Here is a 17,280-nt window from a genome sequence, read left to right as displayed (position 1 = left end):
AACGCATATGAAGGTGGTGATCGGGCGCGGCGCAACGCGGAAGGGTTGCTGGCGAATGTCGAGCTTCATGGTCTGCGGATGTGAAGAAAGTAGATCGGAGCTTTGCTATCGGAGCTTAGGAGCTTGCAAGCTGCATGACTCGTGCAGCTCACCCTTCAGCCCTATGGCTGATCCCTGTCGCCGCAGCTGGGCCAAACTTGCAACAAGTTACAATCACCTCTCCCGTACTACTCTCCTCTCACAACACACGATCGACCGACGGCACTTGCGCCTCACTAGCCGTACCTGCTCAGCGAATAACGACCGCCTCTACAACAGACCACGCGAACGACAAAAGCGGCTTTCCAACAGAAACAATGTCCACAATCGCGTCCCCCCGCCCCTCCAGCTCCATCCGGTCGCCTAGCTCGACGCGCACCTCCCTCGAAGTGCCCACTTCCTCTTCGCTCGCCCGTTCCTCCAGCAAATCGCGTCGCAATCGCGACCGCTCCGCCCTACGCGACTACTACAACCTCAAATCGCCCACATCGGCGCCAACGAGCCATCCGGCTGAGGGTCTGGGGATTGACAGTGTCAAGGAGGAAGAGGCTGTCGAGACAAGTGAGTTGGACAAAGCGGGCTTTGATGCGGAAGAGTATGTGCGCAAGACGCTGGAGAGAGAGGGCTTGGAGGGCGTGTTGAGGGTGGAGAGCGGGTTGGTTGGCCGTAAGTTGGCATACCACTCCCCCTTCTACTTTTCCTATTTCTGACGTGCTGGTGGCGGCAGAGATCAAGGGCCTCGATGGAGAGCGGAAGGCGCTCGTATACGACAACTACTCCAAGCTGATCGCGGCGACGGATACGATTCGGAAGGTATGGCTCCTATCCCGGAGCAGGCGGGCTTGGCCAAGGAAAGGACTGACCGAATCGCTGCAGATGCGCACAAATATGGACCCCCTCACGCCCGCGACTTCGACACTCTCCCCGGCTATCTCACATATCGCCGAAACTGCGAGCGCGCTGTCCGCGTCCATCGCCGAACATGCCCTTCCCAAATCCCGCAGTAGTTCGCCGGCGTCGGTTGACGGGAAGAAGAAGGTGGACGAGAAAGAAAAACAGCGGCAGACTGTGCGCTGGGTCTTGGATGCACCGAGGAGGTTGAGGGCGAAGGTCGCTGCGGGTGAGGAGGAAGAAGCGAGAAAAGAGTGGGAGGAGATAAGCAGGTTGCTGGAGAATTGGAAGGGCGTGCAAGGCGCTGAGGAGGTGAAGATGGCGTGTGAAGAAGCGCTTGCAAGTAACAGCGGGTCGGCCTCGCCTGAGGGAGAAGAGAAAAATGAGTGAATGAGGGTGTGAGGGTAGTTAATGTCGCAAAGTCTGCCCTTAGGCCCAGGGTCAGGATTTGTGTGGGCACGGCCTAGATGTCTCGGGGGTGCCCCGGGACAGGTCGTCCTGGAGGGAAGTTCATTTTAGACGATACCCATTGCTTGAAGAAGCAATAGAGAGTGGAGACATGGAATAAATTCCACGAGATTCATCTGCGCGACCTTTATCTGGAGATGCCAGTGTCCCTGTTCCATCTCCTGAATGTATGAATCTACGGAAGTCCATACGGACGAAGACGATAATCGAAAAAAAGAATGCAGCGAAGTATAATGAGCGCATACTCTCATACTTGTAGACTTGGAATGATCATAATTATACAGACTAGTACATAGCACGCGGTTTTGCATGAGTTAAAAAAACGAATCGATCTCCCCAAAACTGCGCTGTTCTTGAAATCAAACGACGGAATGTTGAAGCATTCTCGGCGACAACTTTGACCAAGTATTCTTTCCTTCGCCGCAAGTCTCCGAAACACATCTATATTGACAAAAATCTCGTACAATGAAGACGCAAACCGCATGTTTTCAAAAACGACCAATCGAAAACCAAATTTAAGACCCAGAAGTGTAAGAGAAACAGTTTCATCCCACAACCAACCCCCACGTCAACGCAGCTCCCACGCCCAACACGCCCGCGACGCCCACGAACGCCGTCCCCGGCGCACCCACCGCGACGGTGGCCCCATAGACCGCGTTCACGACGGCCGGCGCCACGATCCGCACCACGCTCTGCAGCAACCCCAGCCCGGCCATCAGTTCACCCACCCTCGACGATGACCCACCGCCTGCCATCGCCTCCTCCCTCATCGCCCTTGCAGTCCTCGCTTGGGACGGGGAGGAGGTGGTGGTGGATGACGATGATGGCGCCACGATCTTGGTCAACGCCGCCTCGGACGTCGACAGGCCGACGGCGCCGAAGGCGGCGGCCGCGCCGCAGAGCGTGAAGAGGATGCCGTTGGGCGAGGCGGCGTAGCCGAGGTAGCCGAAGATGTCGAAGAGGATGGCGGTGACGATGAGGGTGCGGTCGAGGGGGTCGAGGGTGTCTTGATTTGCTGGCGGAGGCGGCGGCGGCGGAGGCATTGCCGACTCGTCGTTGGGGTGCTGGTGGGGCTGGTACGGGGAGATTGGGGTTGTGGGCGAGGTGAGAGCGTCGAGGTCGGGGAAGGCGGAAGGGTCGAGCATGGCGGGGCTGGTAGGGGAGGTGGTCGGTTGAGGGGGGGCAGGGGTAGGGGTTGTATGGGGGATGGGGGTGGAATCGAGTGGGAGCGCCGGAGAGCGGCGGCGTTGGAAGAAGAAGATGAGGACTGGGATGCCGAGGGTGGAGACAACGGCGCGGAAGCCGTTGATGACGGACATGAACATGTTGTTCTCGACATTGCCCCATTTGAAGACGACCTAAGCGAGAGAACATAAAATGGTCAGAGGCCAAGTGTGGTAGCGGGGTATATGGCAGGTGCAACATACTTGTGGATAGAGGATCAGGATGTCTGAAGTCGCCATGGCGGCGATGTAGCAGATGAGATTGATGGCGAGCAGCAGTACCACGTTACGCCGCAATCGCCGGCTACCCGGAGAACTAGGGGGCACGAGTCTGTCCAACCACTTCCTGGGACTGAGCTTCCTTAGTTTGATCAAGATAGCGTCTAAACCCCTAGCCGGCTTGGTGATCTGCTGCCATCGAGCTCGGGAGAACACGGGGAAGGCGCCTGCTAAGCCTTTCCGTGCATGCGGCAGGCTCTCGGCCACGAAAAGCGGGAGGTACACAAGAGAGATGGCGCGCATGGCCTGTGATACCGTTAGCAAACAAAGTGACATGGATAGCCAAATTTGACCTACAAGGCCTAGATAGAAGACAAGTAGTGGTGACTTTTGGCCACTCCCAGCTACGATGCCGCTCGACATGGCCGGGCCCACGGCGATGCCGATGAACATGGCTCCATGCATTCTGCCTTTATAAAGAGATCTGCGTTAGCACACGGCACATATGCCAAGGTCCCAAAGTACTCACCAACCTGTACATTCCTCTTTTCTTCAGCCACACAATCGCTAATGTATGCACTTGACATGGCCATGACGGTTGCGAAACTGCCGCTCAGCCCGTCAAGCGTATACGCAAGGTACAGCCAGCGATAACTGGTGGTAGACGGCGCCTTTGCAAGCAGCACTAGCACAACCTCAACGGCTGCGAGCACTGTTGCCGTGTACGCGATGATGGGCACGCGGCCGACGCGGTCGCTGAGCACGTTGAGAAAGGCGGCGACGGCGGCGGACAGCACACCCGAGATGACGTTACCGGCCGACTGCACCATCGCCGTGTGCGCCGACACAGCATCTACCTGGCACTGGCGATTGTAGCCGCCAATCACCACCGGATCGAAATCCCCTTGCAGCGTCTGCCGGCAGATGAGCGAGACGATCAGGTTCATGCGCGGCACGACGGCGATGCCAAAGGACAACGAGCTGATCAGGAAGAAGACGGTCAGCCAGATGACGCGTGGCTTCCTCGTCTTCTCCTCTGCCGTGGCATTCCGCGGAATGCCATCGCCGTCGTCGTCGCTGCGTCTGGCGTCGGGCAGGAACGGCTCGTCGTCGCGGGCGTCAAGCCAGCCGAGCTCAACGTTGTCGCTCTCGACCGAAGGCCTGGTGGCAGTTCCGTGACTGTCGTGATGCATGTGGGTGTTGTAAGGGGTAGAAAATACCCCGGCCACCGCTACGGGAGGTAGTACACAGCCGTATGTTCTTCCAAGCTCTTTGTTTCGCCCAATCGCAACGGCGGAATTGTACTTGGCTGGCTCAGCCCTCCAGTGAGATCATTATTGTTTGGCGCGCAACGACAGCCGGTGTTGTCTTGTTGTCCTTTTCGAAGGTGTAAGGTTGACGCTTAAAGTCAGGCGTTCTGTTCCGAAGGCTTAAACGTTTATCTGATCCGGCGCGAGTCAGATTCTAGTCCGAGTGATCGACAGACCATGCCTGAAAAGGCAAGCATTCAATCCCCTCGATGAGACTGCAGATGTGCGCAGCTGCGCTTTTGAGCATATGGAATCCAATTGCGACAGAATTACAATCAATAGACTCAATTTGAGTACATTCACAACATCTGATATTCGGCATGGGGTATGCCTCGGTAGAGCTTCGCTCGAGACTACAGATGATTTTTATATAGTGCGGAAGTGGCAGTTTTAGATCAAAGTTAAAGATGCATCACGAAGTGAGAGTAGTAGCTCTTTATGCAGAGTTCCTAAATAAGAGGAGTAGATAGATGTACGACGGCCGATCCAGAGCCGCAGGAGTCGCTCTACCAACTGAGCTAGCGGGGACAGCAGGAAAGTTAATCCGAAGGAATTATATACAGTCCCCTATCGCAGCCGATGGCCAGCGTGGATTTGTTTTTTTTTTTTGCTCATGTCATGGGTAGCTGAAGCTATCGCCCGGACGTGTATGTAGAATTTTTAATTCCACATTGAGAAGGACATACGTCGAACTGGGAAAAATAACATTTCATCTGTAAATGACAGTATAACCCGGAGATAGTGTAATTTTGAAGCTAAGTAGCAGACTAAAGATGCTTCGCTCATCCCAGGTCTAAGCACCACACCTTTCAAAGCCCGCTCAAATCCACTTCCGGAACTTCACTTTCACCCACATCTTCTAGCTCACATCCGGTATAAACTCATTCTCTACCATACTCGATATCTTAGGTTCACCATTTCTCGGGTCATAATTAAGACTGCGCGCAGTGTTAGTAAAAGGGTCCACATCCATCACTGCGGCAGGATCTAGTGGAACGAAAATAAAAAAGCGAGGGAAATCATTACGCGAATCCATGGGATGCAAGCGCTGACTCTCCTGCAAACAGCTATCCATCAGCTTCATCTGCTGCTTGGCGCTCATGATGTTGATTGTGCGCATCGGTGATGTCGAGCCAGTCCTTTTTGTGGCAGAGCAGCTCGCTGAGAAGGCTGTGGCAGAGACTCGAGCGGCCATATAACGCGTGAGCATTGAGAGGTTGATCCGGGCCCAGTCGTCTGTGGCGGTTGAAAGTACGTCTCGAATCGTCGGGTATGTTTCCTTGGCAAGATCACTGGTCATTGTGTCTGTGGAAGTGGATTCATCAGCCGTGATGGCTAGGAGTTTTGCGAGACCGTTCGTGATCCTGATATATCATTCTTTTCTTTCAAACATTTTACTCGGTCTGGGAGACCGATTGAGATTTTGGGTTAGGCTTTGTTTTGTCACGGCTAATATTGTCTTGTGAATCTTTACGGAACGTCTCCGAGCCCCGGTATTGCAGCATAAAAAGCTTAATGAGAGAATTTGCATTTCAGTATCCTGGTATTAACTTAGACATGCCTCAAACCTAAGGCTCGGGTCATTCGCCCTCTCCAGAACACAGAAATGTTGTACTGGCTTTCAGCCTTGGGACGCCTGGCAGAATGTGCGCCCGATTGGAATGTGCATGCAAGCTGTAGGATGAGTCAGGTGGATTCGCGGGTGCAACGCGACTACGTCATCGGTACGGAACGCGTGTGGTTGGGTCGTGTCGCGGTCTTGGGCGGAAAAACCTATCGACCAAGGGCCGTCGGTTCGCGCCACGCCAGTACCTACCTACACCTCGGTGCTCGACACCGAGGATCTGCTCACGCGCAACGACCCCGCGTCTTGTTGGTCGCTGTGTGCAGCTCCGGCCGAGAAGCTTTGTGATCCGGTGCTGTTATACCCAACAAGGAAATTCAGCCTCAGTCAGGTGAGCTGCACTGCACGGACTCTACGCCAGCTCCTCGACCTCCATCTTCTCCCCCACGCTGACACGGCCAAGCGCAGCCATGAAGCTCCGCTCAAACCGCAATACCGACCGCCGGTCGGCCAGCGTCACCGGGCTCTACGACCTGCCGCCCGAGCTGCTCGATTGGGTTATCTCCTACGCCGACCAAGTCGACCTCCTCAACCTCTCCTTGGTCTGCAAGTCCTTCAACAAGCTTGTGGCCTCGCGCTTGTACTCGGAATACATCAACACAAACTTGCAATACCGTCGTCCCATCTCCAAATTTCTTCTCAGAGTTGCCCAAGATGCCAGCCTCGCTCATCACGTGCGCCGCCTTGAGCTCGGCGTCTGGAACACCAAGCTAGTCTTTCTCCACCCTGGCTTCCGCAAAGACGTCCCTGCGTTGCCTGACGACCAATTCGATGCCCTTGTTGCCGCTGCAAAGCAGTCCGGTCTCGTCCAGGATGATCAAGACTGTCTAAACCTCAGGCCCATCAGGAAAAACAACGACCTCTGGTGTGAATATGGTTCAACATATGACTCTGACGGCTATACCTCCGATGATCTCGACGAGTTCGACTCCGACTCCGACTCCGATTCCGAGGGTTCCGCACCTTCTCCTAACCCAAAATCCCATGACGATGTTGAATTTCTGCGCTGCCTCAAGCGTGGGATCGAAGACCCTCAAGTCATCTTGCTGCTTTCCAAGCTCCCCCGCTTGCAGGAGCTGTCCTTGCGCGGTCCTCACATGAGTCAGGGCTTGCCGTGGGACAGACTCTGTTCGCATTCTCTCACTTCCCTCACCAAACTCAAGTTGGCTGGTAACAGCAGTGACTCGACTTGGGACATTGCTGAAATCAACACTGTAATCCGACTACCTTCATTACGAGAGCTACATGGGTACATGGCAACAAGTGATGAATGGGACGATGTCGTCAACAAATACCTGCAAGTCGAGCCAAAGTCGCTTTCGCTTACCCATATCTATCTCGAACGCTGTGCACTGGGGCCAAAAACGATCAAAAATCTCATCGAAGGCTGCAAAGCCCTTGAAGCCTTCTCCTACGTTGCTGGCGGGAGATACGTTGGCTACGAGCAGTTCCGCGCCAAGGAAGCCAAAGAACACTTGCTCAAGCACAAAGCGACCCTGAAGTACCTTGCCTTGGACCTCTCGCACTGGGACTTTCCCCGCAATTTCACGAGCTTCAAGTCCATGGCCGACTTCACCAATTTGGAGAAGATTGTCATGGACTATGGAACACTCCGCTGGAAGCCGACACACTTCTTGGCTCCTGTAACATTGATGGAGGACGACGATGGAGAACGGGATGATGACAGCGATGTTCACGCAGCAAATACCCAGCCCCCTCTTCCCGACCTCCTTCCGGCCTCTCTCCAGGAGCTCGTCATATTCCAAGCACCCCCAGTCATCATAGAGAACCTTATCGCATTCGAAACCTCGAGCCGAGATCAGCACCCCCACCTCAAATCCGTGCAGATCCACACGTCGAAGCGCAAAGTCGCCCAGTTCGACGACCACAAGCGCCTCCCGGACATTTTCAAAGAGAAAGGCATCGAGTACGCCGAACCGCCCATCGACATGCAATTCCCCATCCCGCAAATGCACGACTGGATAATGGACACCAAGATCCGGCTGATGACGCGGTGGAATCCAAAAGACAAAAAGTACCAGAGCTTCTCAACGCGGCCCAGCTACCGCCGCTTTTGCGAGGAGGTCCTGCATGAGGACCCAACTGCCAGCGGCGGCCCGCTCGACCCGGCGACCAACTTCGCTTACGGATTCGAAGACGACCTGATCAGCTATCTGGACGACCGGTTTGAGGAAGAGATGACGCCATCCGAGGCCGATTGGGAGATTCAGCGCTCCCTGGAAAATGAGCAAATAATGCTGGATGTAGTACAAGGCATCATGGGTCCGCTTGTGCCACCAGGTGTTGCGCCCAATGTCAACATCAACCATCCCGATATGGGCCACGACGACGAGATCGAGTCGGAAGGCAGTTATGTAAGCTTGATCGATGATAGCTTTGACCACGAAGATGACTTGGAGGATGAGTTCGATGATGATGGGCTGGACTCGGATCTTGATTCTGAATTGAGTGGCCAAATGTACGAGCCGATGGCGTACTACGAGTGGGACTGTTTCTACTAGCGCTGGGTCCGCAGTTGTACTTCTGCTCCTCGGTATTGTTTTTTATGGAGCTTCTTATCTGCTATTATTACAGAATGCGCTGTTGCTGACGGGAAACGGGTCTTTAAAGGGCGATACCAAAAAGTAATCCACTGTTAGTCTTTGTTAAGCTAGTATATTTCGATACAAGAGAGCATGCCATTGAATTCCAAGATCTGACGTGAGCAATAGCATGAGTTAAGACCTTGATGATGCAGTAGAGGTTGAAATGGATTTAATGTTACAGTGTCCTTATTCGGTTGCGCCGTTGTTGTATGCAATTGTGAAATCTCATTCTGTCATTTACATCAGCGCCTGTAAGACTAGAAGGAGAAATGTATACTCACAGCCTCCCTTCATGTGCTCGGCATCGTTATCTCTGTTGGATTCCCGAGCCTCATCGAGCATTTTGTCAATGCCGCGTTCCTGGAGAGCTTTCTGCAAGACGTGAGGATGTAAAAATCAAAAACATCCGGGGACCCGTACGCTAATGCATTGTTTGTATTGCTTGAAAAGAGGCTCGCACTCATCTGTAGTGGCATTGCCGCGAAGAAACTCTTGGGTGGGTCAGCGGTGGCGGGTAGATCAGGTGCAGGGGAGCTCACTTTCGCTGTACCATTTCAGGAAGCAGGTATCATACCGCCTAATCGCGGTCAGTTTCTTACGGTCAAAAGATGCGACAGAACTTACTCCTTCACTTGGTTGCATTCTGGTGCGAGTGATGCAGACATGTTGGTGTGGCGATGGAAGAGCAGGGCCGCCGTCGTTTGCCGTCAAGCCAGGCGCGGAGGCCATCTAATCTTATCTGATCTAGGCAGTCTTATCGCTATCGCTCCCCAAGAATTCTCTCCGACAAAGATTCGCCGCGACATCAGCACCTCCGACGCGACTCGACCAACCGCGCAACCCCTGCCTCCTCCCACCTCGGTTCTGAAATGCACTATCGGCCGAATAGCTGAGCGTCGGAAAGAGTCAATTCAACCTCACGCGCCATGGACGACTTCCAGGAATTCCAAAAGACTGTCCAGAGCGCTCTCGTCCAGACCACGCGCAGCACAACCACCCTCTGCGCCGAAGACCTAGGCTTCCACCGCTCATTGGACCCCCAGCTAGGTTCTGCACTTGATCGGCAAAATGCGCGGCTTCTTTCGTTGGCGGAACGCCTTTTGGGCTCTGCGGCTGCGGGCTCGGAAGTTGTAGGTCCCAAACTCGACGACCTGGACGCTGTCGACTCCAACTGGAGGGGGGTCGTTGATGTCGTCGACAGCCTGCTCGAGCGCGCCGATACCAGCCTGGACGAGTTCACCGGAATCGTGAAGCGCCTCACCCCAAGCAAGGAGCAGGTAAGCGATCGATTAGACAATGCGCGCGTGTCGGAAAGCTTTCTTTTAACGCCCGCAAAATAGTCGCCGGCACCCGCGCCCAAGGCCAGAGGCGCAAACAACTTTAGAAATCAAGATCTGCCCAAGCCCCAGGCCCTTTTCGAACACGTCCCCAAGAACGACGAGACGAGCCCTTGGAAGCCTCTCATCACTTCGAAACCGCATGCCTCCGTTCCGCTCGAGAAGAGCTTCGATACCTACGCCGACGAAGATGGCGTCGAACAGTGAGTAGACAAGTCTCGCAAGTGGAAGCTCCAGCTAATAATTCATGCAGCTACCAGCATCCCTACCAGAAAGAGATCGAGGATTACCAGTACCCCTCCTCAGTTTACACCAAGGCCGACCCAATTCCCTACCAACCGTTCGAGAGCACTACCGCTACATTTGTCGATACTCCGGAGGCCGTGGACGAGATGCTTGCAGAGCTCAAAAATGCCAAAGAAATCGCAATAGATTTGGAACACCATGATACCCGCACCTACGTTGGTATAGTTTCTTTGATGCAAATCAGCACCCGGAACAAAGACTGGATAGTCGACACTTTGAAGCCTTGGCGGAGAAGGTTGCAATGCCTCAATGAGGTTTTTGCCGATCCCAACATCGTGAAGGTCCTGCATGGAGCATACATGGATGCTATTTGGCTCCAGCGTGACCTCGGACTCTATCTCGTTGGCCTCTTTGATACCCACCACGCCGCACGCGCGCTAGGGTATTCTGGAGGTAGCCTTGCTTTCCTTTTGCAGAAGTTTGTCAACTTCAACGCGCAGAAGCAATATCAGACGGCCGATTGGCGAATTCGGTAAGCTTTAATGCACCATATATTTTAGCCTTGTTACTAAGATTCGCAGGCCGCTTCCTCAGGAACTCTTTGACTACGCCCGGTCCGATACCCATTTCCTATTGTATATATACGACAACATGCGCAACGAACTGGTTGAAAAATCGCAGTTCGATGATCCTGAACAAGATCGAATCCTCCGGGTTCTGGACAAGTCGAAGGAGACAGCGTTGCAAACTTACGAGAATCCCATTTATGATGCCAAGGAGGGCAGTGGGCCCATGGGCTGGTACAAGGCGCTTTACAGGAACCCGAACGCCTTCAACAAAGAACAGTTCTCCGTCTTCAAAGCCATCCACCAATGGCGCGACACGGTGGCGCGGCAGGAGGATGAGAGCACGCACTACGTCATGGCCAATCACGCTCTGTTCAGTGTGGCGCGCTCCATGCCGCTGGACAAGGCTGCTTTGTTCAACGTGGCGCAACCCATCTCCCCGCTGGTGCGTCTACGTGCTGATGAGCTGGTCGGTACGATCGCACGCGCCAAGGAGGCTGGCGCAAACGGCCCGCAAATGTGGGAGGTGTTCGCGAGGGAAAAGACGACGCAGGCCACGGTAGCACCAACCACGTCCGTCGCCCTCTCCACGGCCTTCACAGCGCTTGCCACGAAGCCCGTTGTGAGCGACGCGGCGCTGGTGCGCTCCGACCAATCGTCGTTCTGGGGAAAGGCTTTCCCGTGCAGTTTGTGGCAGCAGCGTGGCTTTTCTACCGCCACGGAAAGCATACGCCTCGCTGTGCCGCTGCCTCCGCTCACGGCTGAAATCTTCGCGGACCCGGCTGATGCGGCGGCGAGCGCGACGAAGAGGGAGCAGGAAGAGAAGCTGAACCCGGCTTCGCGCGCCGAGCACGCATTCGTCAAGGCGGAGGATAGGCCGGCGAAGAAAGAGGATGACGGCGTGTTCATCATCAAGCAGCTCGGCGGCAATAAAAAACGGAAGCTTGCGGACGTGGCGGCGGAGGAGGAGGAGGAGGAGGAGGAGGAAGGTGACGGTGCTGCTGACAAGGGCAATGCAGCTGAAGACGATGACATGCAGATGCAGGAAGACGTCGTCGCTCTGCCGCTCGACCCGAAAGAAGAGAAGAAGGCGGCAAAGGCGGCCAAGAAGGCGGCGAAGAAGGCGAAGAAGGAACAACAGCAGAAGAACAACAATGCGTCGTCCGCCGCGGAAGACGCGGAGGAAGAAGAGGAACAGGAACCGTTCGACTACGCGTCGGCGCCGTCGATATTAAACCCCGCGCCGGCGGGCAAGCAGGACAAGAAGAACAAAAAGAACAAGAAGAAGGAGTTCAACCCGTACGCGAGGGCGGCGGACGCGCCGAAGGGGTTGGGTAGGTCGCAGAAGGATAGGGCGGGGAAGACGGCGACGTTCAAGGACTAAGGAAGGAAGAAATGTGGCGGGTCCGGGTTGTTGTTGTAGTACTACTACCTTTTTGCATTTGGCGATGGCGTTTTTTTCGGGGGGCTGCTGCTGTCTGGTCGGACTACTAAAAAGCGTGTATGGCTTGCTAGAAGAGGGCATTCCTGGCGGCTATCTTCCGGAATACACAGTAATGGAAGCATTACCGTCTGCCGCGGGACTGGGGTTTGATACGAGCTACAGTGCGGCCTTCATCTTCGCAGAAATCAGAACTTACCTTTGAGAGCCATACTACTCTCCTGTCGCACAATGTTAGTAACTTTTGAGATTCTTGCATTTACTCATGACAGCACGATAGGTCCCATCTGGCTTTCTCAGTTAGTGAGGATCCGACTGTATATTACCACGAGGAGTGCATATGTGAGACAGGAAGAAGGGAGATCGATAATACTTACTACAAAAGAGCAAACTACAGGCGATGACAACTGCATGCTGGCGTAGGTAAGAACTGGTAGCTTCCGACGAACCAGCGGTGGTGTCATTCAGCCCAAGTATCACGCGGAAACAGTATCGAGGAAGGATTGAAGTTGGGAGCTGCTTTAATTCACCGCGACAAAAGAGATAGCTGGCTACTACGTCGTTGGTAAGGCATTTCCCGAGCCAGGGAAGCGAGCGGCGTGCTCGGCGGAGAACTCTGAGGGTGCATGAAGTATATAAATCGAGAAGTTAGCCTCTCCTTTCGCCCACAGTGGCAGAGTGGTAACTCCTCCAGTTACCATCAAAGGAACATGCTAAATTCACTTGGTCTAGGTCAAAAAAAGAAAGGTTATAAGATTGGGCGTAAAAACAAGTAATAAAAATCCTTGCCAGCTCCCTATGGACGGGGTCAGACTTGGGGGTTTTTGTCCTGTAGCGAGCCACTCACAAGGCGAGCAAAAGCAGGTTTTTTGCCATTTTTTTCTTTAGTCCATGTATGGTTCGAACGGGTGAGGGTGATGGGGCGGTTGGTGGTTGGTGGTGAAAGTGAAGTACATTGCACGTGACAGCTGCTGTCCATCTCAACCTCTTGCTCTTCATATTCTTTTGGTATATAGTCTGTCTACTTAAACCCTACATGCTCTTTACGCATGACCCAAAGGCTTAGGGGCCCTCTCATACTCAAGAGGAACAACTCTGGACAAAAGACGGCCCAGCTGACCGGTGACACGAGGGTCCTCACCGATAAAGTTACTCGGAAACCCAACATCAAATGGCTGCGCGCTCTCCAGAAACGCAATTTGCTCCGATGTCAGCTTGATGCTCAGCGCCTGGATGTTGTCCTGCAAATGCTCCACCTTCCTCCCTCCTACGATCGGAAAGACGTTCGGGGCCTTGGCCATGACATAGGCCAGCGCAACGGCTGTGACGGACGTGATGCCATGCTCAGCCGCGACCTTCGCCAGCGCCTTGCTGATCCTCTCTTCCTCGGGCGTCTGCTCAGCGGTAAACATGGCCCGGATACCCTCACCCTTCCTCTTCCGCTCCTCAAGTGCTTCTTTTGTGATGAAGTGGCCGCCGCCCAGGACGTCCCACGGCGCCAAGGCCATGCCGTAGCGCCTCGCCATCGGAATAATCTCCCTCTCGAAGTCGCGGCGCATGACGTTCCAGCGGCCCTGGTAGATGCTGAACGGCGTCTTGCCGTGGGCCACGGCGTAGGTATTGGCGGCGCTGACAACCCAGGCGGGGGCGTCGGAGATGCCCAGGTACAGCACCTTGCCCTGCTGGACGAGCACGTGCAGGCCATCGACGATCTCCTCGACCGACGAGAACCAGTCCCACCAGTGCACGTAGAGCACGTCGATCCAGTCCGTCCGCAGGTTGGCGAGGGAGTCGCGCACGCTCATCAGCAGGCTGCGCTTGTGGTTGCCGCTGTGGTTCGCCGTGCGCCGCTTGCCGAGCGAGTGGGCTTTGTACTCGGTCGTGTACTTGGTCGCGATGACGAGCGAGTCGCGGTTGTTGCGCGCCGCCATCCACTCGCCGATCCACTGCTCCGATTGCCCGTCCTGGTAGCAGTTGGCCGTGTCGATGAAGTTGCCGCCCGCGTCGAAGTAGGCGTCGAGGAGCTGGAAGGACTGCTCCTTGCTCATGCTGCCCATGATGTCGGACCAGGCGTCGCCGATCGACATGGAGCCGAGCTGGAGCGGCGAGACTCGCATGGAGCAGTTGGCTGAGAGGATCCGGTAGCGTCCTAGCTCGGTTGGTGGCTCTTCGGCGGGCTTGAAATGCTGCGACATTTTGCTGGAGGGATATCAAGAAGTGATGAGTGTAGAATGGGTCTCTGGCTCTCTGATATGCATTGCCTTCAAGGTCAGGGACATTTTTATATACGTTGATGTCCGCGAAAGGCCTTTCGGACTTTAGAGCTTGGCCGACAGAAAGGCAGTCAACTAATTGACATGCTTGAGACATCGCCGACACCTACAAGCAAAGCCATCGTGAGTTTCGGCCGAGGGAAAACCTCGGAAAAACATCTTGTTTAATGTCGAAGTGAGAGTGATCTTCTATCACTGCATATCTCTTTTGTGTCCTGATAAACCATCCCACAAACTCCAAGAAAGGTTTGCTCAACAAATTTAGTACGGCAAATGTCAGGTGACAGGTTAATGCTTTATCCGCTGGGCGTCGGTTGAGGAGACTCATCTGATTTCGAATGGACTCTTGCAAGGTTCGGGCTGGTCCGTGAATGCCTACACTGTTTACTCTTCAAGCAATCCAACACGAAAGAGGGGAAATTCTGACAGAAGTAAGCCGCCATCAACTCATATGCCTGCATGAAGTCTGAAATGCTCACCTCGCCAAGCACTTTTGAACTTGCAAGAGTCAGCAAGTGACGATTATTGGAATCCTGCGATGCATTCCTTTGGGGTATATCTGGTGATATGTCCACGAAGAGATTCAAAGAGTGGTTCGTCATTTAAGGTGGTGCGGGGTAATTTGTCATATCTGATTACCCCGCTTGCGTCATATTTCACGGCCATCACTTCACGACTTCGCTTATCAATCTGGTTCTAACAACTGGCTTAAGTATAAGTAGCTAAGCATCTTGAAATCCAGGTTTCAACAGGCTCAGTTCCGCGATTCACTCCTGCGCCACTCGAAGATTTTGCTCACATACTTCCCACAATGGCGCCACCCGACGCTGACATCTACCCGGAGGCCACTGGCCAGGCCATCGACACCGTGAAAGGTGAGTATCCTCGCAGGAACCACCAATATCCCACCCAACGATCCATCAAGATTCCAATTGCCCACACTGCTACAATTTAAATCTACTGTCCACATCTGACACACTACTCCTATCCCTCAGCCCACCAATCCCCCGCTCCGCTCACGCTCTACGCGGGCTGGTTCTGCCCCTTCGTGCAGCGTGTCTGGCTCGTGCTCGAAGAGAAGCGCATCCCGTACCAGTACATCGAGGTGAACCCGTACCACAAGCCGGACTCGCTGCTCAAGCTCAACCCGCGCGGCCTGGTGCCGACGCTCGAGTACGACGGCAAGCCGCTCTACGAGTCGACCGTCGTCGTCGACTTCCTCGAAGAGGCCTACCCGGACCACGGATCCGTGCCGCTGTACCCCAAGGATCCCTACGAGAAGGCTCGCCAGCGCATCTGGATCGATTACGTGACCAGCCGCATCATCCCGGCTTACCATCGCTTCTTGCAGTTTCAGATTGAGGAGGGCGGCAGGGAGGGGTTCGAGAAGGTGAAGAGCGAGTTCTTGGGTCACTTGAGGGAGTGGATCAAGGAGGCTGATCCGGAGGGCCCGTTCTTTGCGGGGAAGGAGCCTGGTGCGATTGACTTCAGCTTCGCGCCGTGGGTGGTGAGTTACTTGCTTGCTTGCGGATCCTTGCGTTGCGTTGTGGTTTTTGGGAAAGGAAACTGATCAACGGTGTCACAGATCCGTACATGGGTCTTTGATGAGTTCAAGGGTGGCTCTGGTATCCCGAAGGAAGGGGAGAAGGGGGACGATGAGGTTTGGAAGAGGTGGCGCAAGTTTGCGGAGGCTATCGAGAATAGGAAGAGCATCAAGGAGACTACGAGCGAGCCTGAATACTACAAGCCACTCTATAAGCGCTATGCGGACAATATCGCGCAATCAGAGTTGGCTAAGAGTATTCGTGCTGGTCGGGGTGTGGTATAAGGGATTAATTGGTAAAAGGTCCATGTTCCACCAGAAATTCTCTACGTCTATCAAAAGGCTTGAAAACTTGGGAACGCCAGATTGTAACGTGATTTCAGTGGTCTCACCTTGACTCTCCAGATTCTCCTTCACGTGTCATTTCTATATTGCTTTGGATCTCATCCTCATGCACTTTAACACACTTCTTTTGAAGCTTGCCCGGACAGAGAGCCGACATGTCCAAGAGCGTACAACTTCAACCAGGTAATGGAGTTCAACGTGAGTGGAACTGAAGTCTCTCAAATATTTGATAGGGACTGATCCTCAATAGCCGAGAGCTTTGTCTACAATCGGGAAGTTCGGCCAATTACCATAGCATCCTCGTCTTTGGTGCTAATGGTAAAAATCCAAGACAAAGGTCCCGTCACACCTGAATGCCTCTCCCTCACCGCCTCCCCACACGCGCAGGTATACTTTGCAGAGATCGTTTTGTTTTGAAGTTGCGCGCTGTCCTTTCTGTCTCGTACTACATCCATCTACCTCTGACGGAGTATGTCCGATTCGGTCATTGTGCAGATTGAGACCACCCATGTTAAATTCAACCTCGAGCGACACAGAATGGATATCGGGTTCCGGCTTCCGTAAAGATGCGGTGTAAGGCTGCTTGTTAGAGTACCCCTCAAGTACCAAGGTTTATGTGTACCAATAGTTCCTTTGCATGCTGCACTCTTATCGCGAAAGTGTGTTGCACTGAGATGTACCTTATCACGATAGTATGTTACACCGAGATCAACGCAGCGAGCTTCATCGAATGAGCTCATATAATTCGCTGATGCAGCCCTTGCACTCCGCCGTGTATGCAACTGGTGTTGTACACAAGTCACTCGCCGAGAGAGTATGTAATATCAGACCACCAAAAGCAACACCGCGTCATGTACAGTTATAACTCATCTGTATGGAAGAACCCGGTATTCCGAGAAATAAAGTTTCAGCACTACGTTTCTACCAATCGTTCGCTTCAAATGGTCCAGTCGACGTCACGGTTTCGGCCCGGGAACGGCAAGGGTCCCTTGGTACAGGTCACACAAAAATGACCCCTCATTGAGCTCTTCTGAGCCCGAAATGGAAAATGCACGCAACGGAAATGCCGAATCGATCTGAAATGGCCTGGGGCTCAAGGTATAAAGTACTTGCGTCCAGACCTGTGCTAATCGTTTCTATCAACCCAAT

The 17,280-nt window shown here is 53.9% G+C and overlaps 6 protein-coding genes across 6 annotated transcripts; 4 read left to right on the top strand and 2 right to left on the bottom strand.

The window, feature by feature from the left end:
* Positions 1–356: 356 nt before the first annotated feature.
* Positions 357–1,320, top strand: LTHEOB_10159 (Vacuolar protein sorting-associated protein 51; the record flags this gene model as incomplete). Its single annotated transcript, XM_035506773.1, has 3 exons — positions 357–705; positions 767–852; positions 916–1,320. The coding sequence occupies 3 exons, from the start codon at positions 357–359 to the stop codon at positions 1,318–1,320; spliced, it is 840 nt and encodes a 279-aa protein (XP_035368197.1).
* Positions 1,321–1,943: 623 nt separating this feature from the next.
* Positions 1,944–4,033, bottom strand: LTHEOB_10158 (MFS transporter; the record flags this gene model as incomplete). Its single annotated transcript, XM_035506772.1, has 4 exons — positions 1,944–2,756; positions 2,826–3,146; positions 3,198–3,310; positions 3,370–4,033. 4 exons carry the CDS (start codon positions 4,031–4,033, stop codon positions 1,944–1,946), a joined length of 1,911 nt encoding a protein of 636 aa, XP_035368196.1.
* Positions 4,034–6,184: 2,151 nt separating this feature from the next.
* Positions 6,185–8,296, top strand: LTHEOB_10157 (Ring finger domain protein; the record flags this gene model as incomplete). The annotated part of the gene is made up of 1 exon (XM_035506771.1): positions 6,185–8,296. The coding sequence occupies one exon, from the start codon at positions 6,185–6,187 to the stop codon at positions 8,294–8,296; it is 2,112 nt and encodes a 703-aa protein (XP_035368195.1).
* Positions 8,297–9,306: 1,010 nt separating this feature from the next.
* On the top strand, positions 9,307–11,913 carry LTHEOB_10156 (Exosome complex exonuclease Rrp6; the record flags this gene model as incomplete). The annotated part of the gene is made up of 4 exons (XM_035506770.1): positions 9,307–9,657; positions 9,721–9,920; positions 9,971–10,495; positions 10,545–11,913. The coding sequence occupies 4 exons, from the start codon at positions 9,307–9,309 to the stop codon at positions 11,911–11,913; spliced, it is 2,445 nt and encodes an 814-aa protein (XP_035368194.1).
* A 1,100-nt stretch (positions 11,914–13,013) lies between these two features.
* Positions 13,014–14,165, bottom strand: LTHEOB_10155 (Aryl-alcohol dehydrogenase; the record flags this gene model as incomplete). The annotated part of the gene is made up of 1 exon (XM_035506769.1): positions 13,014–14,165. One exon carries the CDS (start codon positions 14,163–14,165, stop codon positions 13,014–13,016), a length of 1,152 nt encoding a protein of 383 aa, XP_035368193.1.
* Positions 14,166–15,054: 889 nt separating this feature from the next.
* Positions 15,055–16,071, top strand: LTHEOB_10154 (Glutathione s-transferase; the record flags this gene model as incomplete). Its single annotated transcript, XM_035506768.1, has 3 exons — positions 15,055–15,118; positions 15,239–15,750; positions 15,829–16,071. The coding sequence occupies 3 exons, from the start codon at positions 15,055–15,057 to the stop codon at positions 16,069–16,071; spliced, it is 819 nt and encodes a 272-aa protein (XP_035368192.1).
* Positions 16,072–17,280: the final 1,209 nt, after the last annotated feature.

The sequence above is a fragment of the Lasiodiplodia theobromae genome (assembly GCF_012971845.1).
Source record: "Lasiodiplodia theobromae strain AM2As chromosome Unknown scaffold_36, whole genome shotgun sequence".
NCBI classification, from domain to species: Eukaryota; Fungi; Ascomycota; class Dothideomycetes; order Botryosphaeriales; family Botryosphaeriaceae; genus Lasiodiplodia; species Lasiodiplodia theobromae.
This window is presented reverse-complemented; position numbering and strand designations above follow the sequence as displayed.